This window comes from Pinus tabuliformis, chromosome 7 (genome assembly GCF_031772625.1).
Source record: "Pinus tabuliformis cultivar Carrire ecotype Pingquan chromosome 7, CPIR1, whole genome shotgun sequence".
NCBI lineage: Eukaryota > Viridiplantae > Streptophyta > Pinopsida > Pinales > Pinaceae > Pinus > Pinus tabuliformis.
In genome coordinates this window covers 2,080,810,762-2,080,824,650 of record NC_142293.1, presented here as the reverse complement: position 1 = coordinate 2,080,824,650, position 13,889 = coordinate 2,080,810,762, and the positions used below count along the sequence as shown (strand labels likewise).

Genomic DNA, 13,889 nt, shown 5'->3' with positions numbered 1-13,889 from the left:
TTTAAAGTGTAAGGAATGGCCAGCGTTAGCACTAGCGTGGGTATGTTTAATACTCAGCTCCCACTATTAAATGAGAAAAAATATGACTATTGGGCAATAGTTATGAGAGCTTTTCTTTTCTCGGAAGATTTATGGGAATTTGTTGAAGATGTTTTTGAAGAACGAGCAAATGAAAATGAGTTTAATAGCTTAACTCAGGCAGAGAAAGAGTTGTTGAAGAACTATAAGAAGAAAGATGCTTTGGCCCTCTACTTCTTGTATCGAGCAGTGAATGAAAGTGTTTTTCCACGGATAGCAGCAGCCAAGACATCCAGAGAAGCATGGAAAACTCTCAAGACAGCCTATCAAGGCATGGAGAAAGTGAAGACAGTAAAACCTCAGTTCATTGAGGAGGAAGCGTGTGATAAAAGCTTAGAGAAAACAGTGAATGATAAAAATTGTTTGTCTCGTGGTGAAGGTGATGAGGAGATGGCTGAAGTACATCCCCAAATAGTGGAACCAACACAAGGGCAGTAAGTCGCACCCTTGAGGAGAAATGAATGTGCTTCTCCAAGCACACCACAAGAAGCAACAAATGAAGGTACAAATTCTTTGTTTGCTTTATCTAGTCATGTTGATGACCCTGGAAGAACTCTATCATATGAATCTTCCTATAGGGGAGATATATGGAATTATATCTGTCATAAGAGCAGAGAAGGATCAGGTCACTGATATTCTGACCAAACCATTGGATCCGAAAAATTTCGAATTTTTGATAAAGTGTCTGGGTATGACTGATAACCCAGCAGTTGAAATTAAATGGGAGTGTTGGAATGTAATTTCAACTGCAGCAACAGTTGAAAAGAAATCGCACTTTCACCTGCAAACAATCCCAGCAGTCCATCTGTCTTTATTCCAACGGGTATTATTTGTTTCGACTTATTCATGCCACCGCCATAAGTGTCTTTTCGTCCTTTCACTGTTTGTATTCCCAAAGGAGGAGGAAGATCAGATCCGGGCTCTGCGCCATAACTGCTCACCAAACAGCATTAAAGAAGAAGCATGGCCGAGAAGGAAAGTACCAACCTCGAGCCAACCGCAACATTTATCAGTTTTTGGTTTCAGCACAACCGACTCAAGAAATACAGCAAAAGATCAGATTTGTTCGTTATGTGCAGCAGAGACTCTGTCAGAGAGTTGAGGCGGTTGATGGATAAGTTATGACCGCTTCCTGCACTATATATGTGTAGAGCCACAACAGTGTTAATCACTCTGCAATGTAGCGCAGCAGCGCTCAAATGTAATTTCTGTGTGTTTAAGAAAGAATGTGCAGCAGCACGAGCTCACATGAATGACGCCCTCTTGCACAACAGTGCAGGGACCAGAAAGTAAGAGAGATAGAGAACAAAGGGGAGCACGCAGCAGCGTGAAGTTTTGCAGGGCAATACGCTGCAGCGCGTATGTGCTAAATGAATGTAAGACATAGATTGAAGTGTCTCTGGAGAAGGCATGTTGGTGAATCCCTCTGTCAAGAGGAAGGTGCTCTTAAGCACAGTCTTTGGTGAATCCCTCTGTTAAGAGGAAGATGCTCTTCAGCATAGACTGGTGAATCCCTCTGTCAAGAGGAAGATGCTCTTCAGCATAGATCGGTGAATCCCTCTGTTGAGAGGAAGATGCTCTTTAACATAGATTGGTAAATCCCTCTGTTAAGAGGAAGATGTTTTGTAACAGCAGTTGAGAAATCTCTCTACGTGAGAGGAAGACAAATTTGTATGAGTTGATTTACTATTTATAAATAGAAGTTCTTTTTGTGCGTTGTTGTTACACCGTAACTCAAAAAATACTTGACGTCAAAAATTTACGTTGCTGCAACACCAGTTACAGCAACTGAAAAAAAATTGCGTTGCTGCAACACCAGTTACAGCAAAGCGATTTTTTTTTCTGTTTTCACTATATTAAAACAGAGTATTATTTTGATCAGTTTTTGATCTTGAGGCAAAGTAGAGTATTATTTTATGCTTTTTTCTTGTGTTTTTGAATTATCAGAAATCCCGAAAAGAGAGTATTACTCTCTGTTCATATTTTTTGTTTCGGAATTTATCAGAAAATTCCCAACAGTGGAAACAGAGGATTTTTCGTTGTATTTTGTTTGGAATAACCAAAAATTTCCGACAGGGGAGTGTTAGGAATAATGCTTAATTAGTTATGTAAATCGCTGACAAATTAGTCAGCAGATTTTGTGTTTTCTGCAAAATTAGCGCAGCAAATTGTTAGGATGGTCAGTGCTTGAAATTCCTTGTAGTGTCACTAGATTTATTTCCGAGTTGATTATTAATCATTTTAGTAATAATTTTACTATATAATAATGTAGTTAATGGTTCAATTAATATATGCGATTTACAACGATTTTTAGCTCACACATTAACTATGTTTTATTTTATATATATATATATATATACACTTTTCTTCATAATTATGTTGACTTATCAGCTAGCTTAAATAAGTCATTTAAATAAATGATTTCATATTCTAAATGATTACTCAGCATCATTGGGACAACTAAGTATGCAATTCTGTTCATAACCTAAAAGATTAAGAAATTCAATATCATGATTACAAAAGTGACAAACAATGGGAGCACTTTATTAAAATTTAAGCATAATCTAGACAGTCTGGTTAAGACGTTTTAGTATTTTGTTGGCCTCTCTGATTAGATGGGTATATGCGAAGTTATCTTCCTACATTTGACATGTTGCAACTGTTATCGCTCCACTCCATTCCTTCGCGTTTAGTTGATACATCCCCATTTTGGATGCCATTCTCCTCTGCAACTGAAATACAATCCTTATCCTGCAGGGAAATTATTAAGGAATTTAGACTTCTGTGATCCATAACATTGTCTGGATATCTTCGGCAAAATCACATAATCAATCTTTTGTCGACGCGTTTCGAACCAACCAGTGTGGTTCATCGTCAGGACAAGTTGAAGAACTGATCAGGCTAAGCTTGATTAAATAGGGTGTGCAGAGACTCCAACGGCTATATTGCAACGGCTAATTTTGACCTGAGGATCAAAGTCAAACCCTTGATTTTTATTAATAGAAGCATATAATTAATTAATATTAGTTAATTGAGTAATAAATATAATGGTCATTATATCATCATATTTATTAAATAACCTATATTTAATATTATCCCCAAATTATTTAAGTATAATTAAATAGTATTAAATTACTATTATTCCTAGAATTTAGTTACAATCGGTAAGTGTGTACTAATTTAATAATAACTATTTAAATCAAAGGGTCCAAAGGTAAACTAGAAATATTGGTCATTAATAAATAAGGTAAATTAAATATAAAGGTCATTAATAAATTAAATCTTCAAAAAACCTAAATTTATTATTATTTAGATATAATAAATAGTATTAAATTACTAATATTCTTATAATATAGTTACAATAGGTAACTGTGTAATAATTATTAAAATTCAGGGTCCAAATGTGAACTAGATCTCCTCTAAAATTAAAACATTTTTATTAATTATGATAAGTTCATACATTAATTATGTTTATTAAATATTCTATATTTACTTAATAATTTTTATCTTATAAATAGTATTCTAGTTAAGTAATTACCATAATTAAAGTACATGTTAATCTAACCTAGTAATTTATATCCATTAAACAATCAATATTTATTACTAAAATTATTTACTTACAAGGTTTAAAAAAGGTTTATTTTAATTAAATACATATGAATTCAGTTAAAGGAAATAACTAGGTTAAAAAACAATGCAAGGAATCTAATCAAATTTTAAATTACCCCCTCAGATAGGATTAAAGCCATAATTGGCCCGAAACTACTAATACCAAATTACTACCTCCTGCATTCCAAGACACACCCGCCAAGAACAGAAATTGAGGAGAGGGAAGATAGAAACCCTAAGACCTAACCAAAGGGGAATGAGGAGGCTAGGAAGACAAGGCTGGGACCCAGCAACTGCTAATCTTCCAGCCATCATCCCTATTAAGATTGTTCGGCCTTTTCTCAATTTCCAGGGCCTCTCTAAAATTGCGATGGTGAAACTGCGCAACTTTGGCAATGACTTGAGCATCCTCTATACACACATGATGCATAGTCTTCCCCGCATGTTCAGCTAGGGCAGAGGACTTGGTTCTACCATGTCTTAAGTCAGCTGAATGCTCGCTAATACGTTGATTGATAGAGCGACCAGTTTCACCAATATAAGGGGTCCCACAGGAACACGGAATGACATAGACGCCCTTCATGTCCTTAGGGTCAATAGGGTCTTTCACAGACCTGAGGGAGCTACGGATCGTGCGGAGAGGTCTAAAAGTTGCAGGCACATCGTACCTTCTTAGAACCCTCGCAATCCTATCTGTGGTCCCTTGGATGTAAGGAAGGTTCACACCCATGATATGGTCTTTAGGGACCCTTCGGATTGAAGGCTCCTTTTTGGCCCTGAGGAAGGCTTTTCGACCTAGGTGCCTATTGTAACCATTCTTCTCGAAAACATCTAGGAGATGAGCCTTCTCCGCTTCCAGGCTCTCCTCATCCGAAATTCTTACAGCACGCGTGGCAAGCGTGCTAAGAACCCCTAACTTCTGAGCGAGGAAATGATGCGAAGACGCATGCAAATATTGTTCAGTATGCGTCTTCTTTCTAAATACCTGATGAGAAAAGGAACCATCCACCTTCTTAGAGATGAGAACATCCAAGAACGGTGGATGCTCTAATTTGGTTAGATTGGCCAAATTTGGCATTGGTCCAGTGAAATCATTATCGTCGAGTGACCTGTTAATTTTAACACAAATAGGCAAATACATAGATGATTACTGCAAAATATTTACAAATTTAGTAATTAATTCTATTTAATTTTGAATTGGAAAAAAAAAATTGAAGAGAAAAAAGTACGTGTACAATTCTTGAAGAGAGATTAGGTGAGATAGCCACTCGAGAGTACCAGATAGGTTATTATTTTGTAAATATATGCATAGTAACCCAAGTAAATTTTTTGTTTAATGAAAATGTATAGCGGCAAAATAACATATTATATGAAAGTTATGTGGGAAATTAACTTACAATCGCTCCAATTTCGTTAGATTGGCCAAATTTGGCACTGGTCCTGTGAAGTTATTATGGTCAAGTGACCTGTTAATTTCAACACAAATAGGTAAATGTTTCACAGATGAATGTTCACAAAGTACAAATTTTACTAATTAGTTTCATTTAACTTCGAAGAAAAATAGAATAGAAAAGGTTAAATAGAAAACAGAGAAAAGGGGCAAGCGTACAATTCTCGAAGATAAAAGCTTTGATAAAGTAGCCACTCAAGATCACCATTAAAGTTATTGTTTTGTAAATGTATGCAAAGTAGCCAAAGTAAATTTTTGTAGAGTGAAAGTGTATAGGGACACAAGAACCTACAAAATGGAAGTTAGAGTGCCCAAAGAAACTTATAGTCGCTCCAATCCAATTAAATTGCCCAATTCGAGCAGTGCTCCTCCGGTTAAGTGATTATGGTGAAGTGACCTGCTAATTCCAACACAAAATGGTAAATGCAACACATATGATTATTGGGTGGTATCATATTCAAACGAATAAGTAAATGCTGCACAGATGATTGGTGCCTCATATAATATTCAAACGCAAATTATGTTCCCTCGAAAAGCCAAACCAGAGTTCTATATTCCCATGTGGAAGACTTATAAACACTGAATACTTTTAACACACCATCAAGAATATTCATGTTTCTATTATCAAACACCAAGACATGGGCACAGTTTATAATGACTATTAGTATTTGTGGTATTCTCCGAAAGGATAGTTAGAGGTTACACACAGATAAAATAGAGGTCCAGTTTTTGCTTACAGATTAACCAATGCAGTCAACTTTGCAAAATCGATAGGCAACGGTCCTGTACGATTCCTTCCCGACAAATCTCTGGCAACAATAGTATCCTCGTGGCATGTTAGATTTGGCCTATATGCCTCGTGATTTCACGATTTCTGCTGTAAACAAATCGGAGAATTTAACTTACATTTCAGAAATTATTACTACATTGTAGGTTCTATCATCACAGCCAATTCTGTCCCAGGGTATCAAATAGCATGTTGGAATGTTAATTCCAACTGCAGGTGGCGGACGTGGACAATACGGCTGCACCCAAAACCACCGAACAAAACCACAAACCGCCCAGACGATATCGCACCACCTTCCAACGAAAAGCAGTTTCCGTATACTGGCCTCCGATGCATTTTGGTGCAGGCACGTGGCTCTCGCCTGACGTAAGCAGCTCTGACATATCGGGAGCTATCGTTCACTCAAGTGAGGGCTTCCGATATCTTTCTCCACCGTCGGATCAGCTCCCGTGTCCTCCGCTGTCCATCAATGAAACCTCAAACCTGCATACGAACCAACAATTAAATGCTTTGCGTGGAGTGAAAAATTAAACCTGGTTGACCGCCTGTTCCGTCTAAAAAGAATTAAATGGAATTAAACCCGGTTCGTAAATGGTTGGTAAAACATTGAATTTCAACCACACAGAAGTATGGGCATATATTATATGTTCCTTTTAAAAAATGAGCGTTGACCATATGCATTAAAAAAAAAGGCCACGGCAGTTGAATGCATTATATTGAGTTTTTAATATAATGAGCCAAATATATATGCTCATGTGTGGTGACCATTAAAAATGTGAAGTGCTCCGGGGTTGATATATGTGGACTATTGTAAAAGGAATAGTGGGGGCAGCGTAGGTTACATAGATGGTAAATTGTATGCACAGCGTGTATGGTGAAAAGAAGAACGCATATGAGAGTGCGTAAAAATAGTTTTCGCTGCAACGAAAAAAAAACATGTTGACTTGCAAGAAAACTATGGTGATGCACAGAAGTGCATAAGTGAATGTGAATGTTTTTATGCCTAGACCTCTGTTGATTTTGTAAAGAAAAAAAAACGCACATCAGTGCGAAGAAATTACATGGAACAGGTTTTAATATTTTTGTGAGACATAGTAAAACAGAGGAGTAGCAAAAACCATGTGTGGTTTTGCATAGCAGTGCATAAAGAAAATGGTGGAGCGTTTTTTTTGTAAGTCTGTGTAAAAATTTGTTTTACAACAGTAATGCAAAAATGGGTTTTACAGCAGTAAACCCAGCACAGTGAACTCTCAGGTGGAGAGAAAAGACAGAGTTTTGTTTTTGATGGGTGAAAGTAATTTTGGTAAATCCCTCTGAGTGAAAGAGGATGAAGTTTGTATCAGGCTTTATATTTTAATTAATAGAAATGTTTTATGGTGTGTAATATTCTGTTCAGTCAATTTTTTTAAAGCTTCCCTGTGCACAAAAAGATCCTGTGGCAGAAGGAAACAGAGCATTGCCTCTGTGGTGTTAATGTTTGTTTGGTTTTGGTATTTTCCCATTGAAAAATACCCAACAGTGGTATCAGAGCTAGTCCAGGCTCTTTGATGGTGACAGAGCTGGTTCAGGCTCTTTAAAAGTGTCAAAGAAGCTGAAGGAAAGACTCTTGTTGCAGCAGCAGTAAAGCTTCTCCAGCAGTGTGAAGTTTCAGCCAAAGGGATTCAGGTATTTCTCAAGTTTTTGAGTTATTATTAAAGGAACAGTCAGTGATTTAAAAGAAAACACAGTCAAGTATTTAAAGCCTAGATAAGAATGGCAAGGTCAAAGAAGAAAGCCTCTAGGACTGTTAAAAATGTGTCTTCCCCCTCTACTAAACTAGAAGGCAATCCATTAGAATACATTCTATTTGAAACCCCAAAGTTTGATGGAAACTTTGATGTATGGGAAATAATGATGAGGGCTTTCCTAATGTCTGAGGGGATTGAAGTCTGGGAGTCAGTGATTGATAACAACAAGATGGATAAGGAATCCATGGAGTATGATGCACAAGCAGCAAAACTAATCTTGGATGGACTCCCTGACTTAGTGAAGAAGAATCTTGGAAAATATACATCAGCAAAGGATATATGGGACAGATTGCATGACCTTCATGCAAAGGGAGCACTGACCATGACAATGAGTCAAGAAGAACCCATCATAGAAGCTGAGAATGAAAAACTTGACCTCGTCAAGCTTCAAGTAAAGGAAAGGGATGAAGAGCTTGCCAAGCTCAAGAAGGAGCTGGATCAATGCAAGAGGAAGCATCATGAAGAAGTCATGTCTATAACAAATCAGTTGAACAGAGCAAAAAAGCAGGAAGACGCCTTGTCAAGTCAACTTGAACAAAGGCACAAGATAGTGAACAAACTTGCAGAAGAGATTGGACAGTACAAGGTAGAGGTCTCCTCCCTTAAGTCTGAACTACAAGAAGCCAGGAAGCAGGCACAAGGAGCTGAAAAGAAAATGGAGAGCAGTCAAGCAGAAATCTCCAAAATGAAGTCAGATATTATCTCCCTTAAAGTAGCAGCAGTTGAAGCTACTTGTAGCAAAGAAGAAACTGAGGGACAACTAGCAAGGAAAAACAATGTATGTGAAAAGTTAGAAGAAGAGATTGTCCTCCTCAGGAAGAAGGTTGAAGGGATGAACAAGATCATGAAAAGCTCTCAAGCTTTGGATGATATGCTCAGCTATCACAGATCTCCATTTGATAAATCAGGACTTGGGTATGTAGGTGAACCCTCAAACAAGGATGAAGATGCTCTAAGCACAGGAGATGTGAAGAACCTAGAAAGAGATTGTGATGCTCCTAGTTCCAGCAAAGGCAAGGAGAAAAATGAAGGCAACAATAGAAGAAATCCTGCTCCAAGTAGAAAACCAGCTCCAAGAAGAAATGTAGCTAATGTCCAAGAGGCAAGATGCAATGCTCATCAACAAAGGATCTCAAGGCAGCAAGGCTTCAGAAGTACATCTAGAAAACCTCTATCTCCCAGGTACCAAAGTTCATTTTATGGTTATTGTTATGCTTGTTCAAAATTTGGTCATATGGCAAAAGATTGTAGAGGATTTCATAGAGATAAATGTTGTGGTCTCCGAAAATCTCCAAGAAACAATTTTAGAAGAAATCATGAAATGTTATTCATGAACAATGTTGAATGTTTCAAGTGTCATAACATCGGGCATATGGCACGAGATTGTAACTTGACATGGGCTCTTACACAAGCTAGACCCATGCAAAAGAAGAAAGTTACACAAGTATGGAGAAGGAAAGAAATACAGTCTGAAAACCCCTTGAACTCCCCAGTGGATCTAAATTTGTTTTGAGAAGAGTTTGCTAAAAGAAGACAAGCACACATTAAAGGGGAGCTTGTAATCTTTTTATTTGCTGAACTGTATTAACAGTCATTTGTTGATGGAGGATGTATTGCAGCACAACAGTTGCAAATGAAATCTTTGTTAATCCCTCTAAAAGGTAATATGCAGCAGTGATGAAATCAGCAATGTTTTTGCTTTGTGTTTATGCAATATGCACAGAAATGCATAAAGAAGAAAAGATGGCAGCGCTGAAATGTAAAGAGTAGCAGCGAGATAAGAGAAAAATGTAGAGCATGGAAACCCTCACAGCAGTGGGAAGACAGAACATAAAACAACAGTTTGGAAAATTTTTTTGGAGCACATGGATTAGAATGAACAGCAGTTTTGAAGTTTTGCATGGCAATGGAAGGTAGTTTCCTTCTATGTAATGTGAGAGAATATACTCACAGCAGAATGAGTGTAATGCACAGCAGATGAAATGTTTTGTATTGGGAATGAAAGTGCAAACCAGTGAGAAGAAAATGAGAAGAAGAAAAAAAAAACGCAGCAGAGCGTAAATGCCCAGTAGCTGAGAATGCAATGAAATTCTTTCACACAGCAGTAAAAAAAATGTAATGTTTTTTTTATGCAATGAAGCATGCAAAGAAATGCACAAAGAAAAACAAGGACAGCAGATTTTTAATGCACACTGGATGTATAAGAATGTGTGTGGCAGCAGAAAGCCAAAGGAACTGCACAGCAGTGCATTATGAAAATAAAAAATGAAGATGAAGATTGTGTGAAGCAAGGGTGTAAAAAGTAACAGCTCGTGTTATTTTTTTGTGTGGAGAATGAAGTGCCAAGAGTATGGGAACAACAGTATGATGAAACAAAAAGCAGCCACAGTGCAAATTGCAGAGGCAACGCAGTAGCAAATAAAAACCCAGGGATGACAGTCTATGGTTATGGGTATGGACAGCAGTGAATATGAAAAATGCAGCAACAAGAAGTTATGGACAGCAGCATGATGGCAAGAAGGAGAAGCACATAGCAATGCAAATAAGAAAATGCAGCAGCATGAAGTTTTGTTGAAGAAATGAAAGGTAATGGACAGCAGCACATGTAAAAGAATTTTTTTTTCTTTCTTTACAGCAGTATATGTAACTGTAATGAATGTGTTGTTCATTGAATTGAAATGCAATATATGCAACAACAGTGAATGTAAGAAATATTTACACACAACAGTGTAAATTTGTAAGTTGGGACAGTGTAATTGTTCCAAAAAAGACAGAGTATTTTGTCTTTGAAAAGTGCACAAGCAGTGCAAGTGTAGACACAGCAGTGTGGGGTAGACGCAGTAAAGAAGATGGCACAACAGTGCAGCAGATAATATGCATCAGCATAAGAGAACATTGTAATGAGTTTGCACACACAGCAGTGCAATGATTGTTTGTTTTTGAAACTGCATGCAAAGCAGTGTCTGTTTGTAATCCCTCTGTTAATGAGGAAGGTGCTTTTCAGCACAGTCATTTGGTGAAACCCTCTATGAAAGAGGAAGATGCTTTTCAGCATAGTGTGGTAAATCCCTCTATCAAGAGGATGATGCTTTTCAGCATAGTCACAGGTGAATCCCTCTGTCATGAGGAAGGTGCTCTTCAGCACATTGTTATGGTGAATCCCTCTGTCATGAGGAAGGTGCTCTTAAGCACAGTTTCAGGTTAATCCCTCTATTAAGAGGAAGACAACTTTGTTTGTTTATGAACTGCATCAGAAGCAGTTGGTGAATCCCTCTATGTGAGGAAGATATTTTTCTAACAACAGTGTTGGGGAATCCCTCCATGTGAGGAAGTGCTTGGGTAAGATTGAATGCCCAGCAGTTGAAATTAAAGGGGAGTGTTGGAATGTTAATTCCAACTGCAGGTGGCGGACGTGGACAATACGGCTGCACCCAAAACCACCGAACAAAACCACAAACCGCCCAGACGATATCGCACCACCTTCCTGCGAAAAGCAGTTTCCGTATATTGGCCTCCGATGCGTTTTGGTGCAGGCACGTGGCTCTCGCCTGACGTAAGAAGCTCTGACATATCGGGAGCTATCGTTCACTCAAGTGAGGGCTTCCGATATCTTTCTCCACCGTCGGATCAGCTCCCGTGTCCTCCGCCGTCCATCAATGAAACCTCAAACCTGCATACGAACCAGCAATTAAATGCTTTGCGTGGAGTGAAAAATTAAACCTGGTTGACCGCCTGTTCCGTCTGAAAAGAATTAAATGGAATTAAACCCGGTTCGTAAATGGTTGGTAAAACATTGAATTTCAACCACACAGAAGTATGGGCATATATTATATGTTCCTTTTAAAAAATGAGCGTTGACCATATGCATTAAAAAAAAGGCCACGGAAGTTGAATGCATTATATTGAGTTTTTAATATAATGAGCCAAATATATATGCTCATGTGTGGTGACCATTAAAAATGTGAAGTGCTCCGGGGTTGATATATGTCGACTATTGTAAAAAGAATAGTGAGGGCAACGTAGGTTACATAGATAGTAAATTGTATGCACAGCGTGTATGGTGAAAAGAAGAACGCATATGAGAGTGCGTAAAAATAGTTTTCGCTGCAGCGAAAAAAAACATGTTGACTTGCAAGAAAACTATGGTGATGCACAGAAGTGCATAAGTGAATGTGAATGTTTTTATGCCTAGACCTCCCTTGATTTTGTAAAGAAAAAAAAACGCACAACAGTGCGAAGAAATTACATGGAACAGGTTGTAATATTTTTGTGAGACATAGTAAAACAGAGGAGTAGCAAAAACCATGTGTGGTTTTGCACAGCAGTGCATAAAGAAAATGGTGGAGCGTTTTTTTTGTAAGTCTGTGTAAAAATTTGTTTTACAACAGTGATGTAAAAATGGGTTTTACAGCAGTAAACCCAACACAGTGAACTCAGAAAAGACAGAGTCTTGTTTTTGATGGGTGAAAGTAATTTTGGTAAATCCCTCTGAGTGAAAGACGATAAAGTTTGTATCAGGCTTTATGTTTTAATTAATAGAAATGTTTTATGGTGTGTAATATTCTGTTCAGTCAATTTTTTTAAAGGTTCCCTGTGCACAAAAAAATCTTGTGGCAGAAGGAAACATAGCATTGCCTCTGTGGTGTTAATGTTTGTTTGGTTTTGTTATTTTCCCATTGAAAAATACCCAACATAGCAAGGATCAGGAGAAGTCCAATCTTTTATGTCAAATCGATTTTTGATACCGTTAAGAGTGTCAACTGCAGTTTGAGAAGCTCGTTAGGCATTGAGTTGTAAAATCGGTAATTTACTTGTGAGAAATTTAGTGAGGGCAAGTCTCTTACTCTCATGAGAATATGTTGGCAGGTGTGATTGAAGTAGCTGGTAATACTCGAAAGCGTTGATTATAGGAGGAAGGGTAGACTCACTTCCCTCAATCAAACTAAAAGATTCTGATACAGAAGAGGCTGGGATTGTAATCTCTTGGGCTGAATAATTTGGAGTAATCTCTTGGGCTGAATGATTGGACTCTTCACCATTTATCTTGACTGAAAATGATCTCGATTCATGCATATTCAGCGTCTCGGGCTCTGCAAAATATAACACCAATAATGTTCGGTCTATTTGACCCGAATCGAATCCCGGTCGCAATCGAATGGAGGCGTTCGAGCTGTTTATGACCCACGCAGTTTGCAAGACAGCAGTTGGAGGAAAGTCATTGGTATTGTTTGTTGAAATAGGTCTTTTTGAAGTTACATTCTGTGCATCACTTGCATCTAACATAACTGTGACGACTGGTCTCCAGATGCGGTCGAAATTGTCGTGAGGATACCTGCTCAATCAACCGCAAAAGCTATGCAGGTCAATCATTAACCGAAAAAATGACAACTACTCAACTGTATTGAAGTCTTATCGCAGGTAGAAGAGCGAGATTTAAATTTATTACAATTTATTCTTCTGCCTTGATTTCTATAGGTAAATATAAACAAGTTTCAAAATGTTCACCTGACCATCGAATTTCCACCGGTATCGTATCTTGATAATGTAAAGAAGATTGTTCCTGGCTGAGCGTCTGTATACATGCCATGTTGGAGCCTCCTAATCTCGATAGCAGAGATAAAGGGATCATCAATCTCGGAGGTTCTGACAAGGCAAATGTACAACACTCTGCCTTTAGTAACCAATATATGTTCGTAAAACATTGGAAATAAATATACTGATACGTTTCCTGAAGCCAGCATATCCACTGTCTCAATAGAAAAAGCGAATTCAGATGAGAAGCCAGCATATCCACTGAAATTTCCCATGGCAAACCATATCAGGGGCCACAGGCAACTGATAGCAAGACTTGTTAAGAGGCTTTGGGAAATAACGCATTGTGTGCAAGTAAGAACCATAGGCTTTTTCACTAGTAACGTTCCCAATGTCTGCTGACTGACCGACGTCTATGTAATGAGCATCAGGTATCCATGTTATATTGTTTTCCCCAGTGTGATTAGTTTTTGCTCCACAACTGATACTCAGAAATCCTGCACACCACCAAAAAGAGTAATGAACAAACCAACATCTTGCTGACCAAATATGAAAAAATACGTTCGTTGAACATTATAAAAACAGGATATGCCCCCTTTGTATGCAGCATTCGGAGGATGTGATACACCTTTTATTGAGGTGCCCA

The 13,889-nt window shown here is 37.9% G+C and overlaps 1 protein-coding gene across 1 annotated transcript; it reads right to left on the bottom strand.

The window, feature by feature from the left end:
* Nucleotides 1-12,478: 12,478 nt before the first annotated feature.
* LOC149256872 (uncharacterized protein At1g24485-like) lies at nucleotides 12,479-13,523 on the bottom strand. The gene is made up of 2 exons (XM_089457522.1): nucleotides 13,217-13,523; nucleotides 12,479-13,043 (listed from the first exon to the last, which is right to left on the bottom strand). Exons 1-2 carry the CDS (start codon nucleotides 13,516-13,518, stop codon nucleotides 12,491-12,493), a joined length of 855 nt encoding a protein of 284 aa, XP_089313648.1. The 5' UTR covers nucleotides 13,519-13,523; the 3' UTR covers nucleotides 12,479-12,490.
* Nucleotides 13,524-13,889: the final 366 nt, after the last annotated feature.

Bases quoted from the DNA above. Each gene is read 5' to 3' on its own strand.
- LOC149256872 (XM_089457522.1), bottom strand. From the start codon at position 13,518: ATGGGAAATTTCAGTGGATATGCTGGCTTCTCATCTGAATTCGCTTTT. The intron at 13,044-13,216 runs GTGAACATTTTG...TTGATTGAGCAG, and splicing joins GGTGGAAATTCGATGGTCAG to GTATCCTCACGACAATTTCG.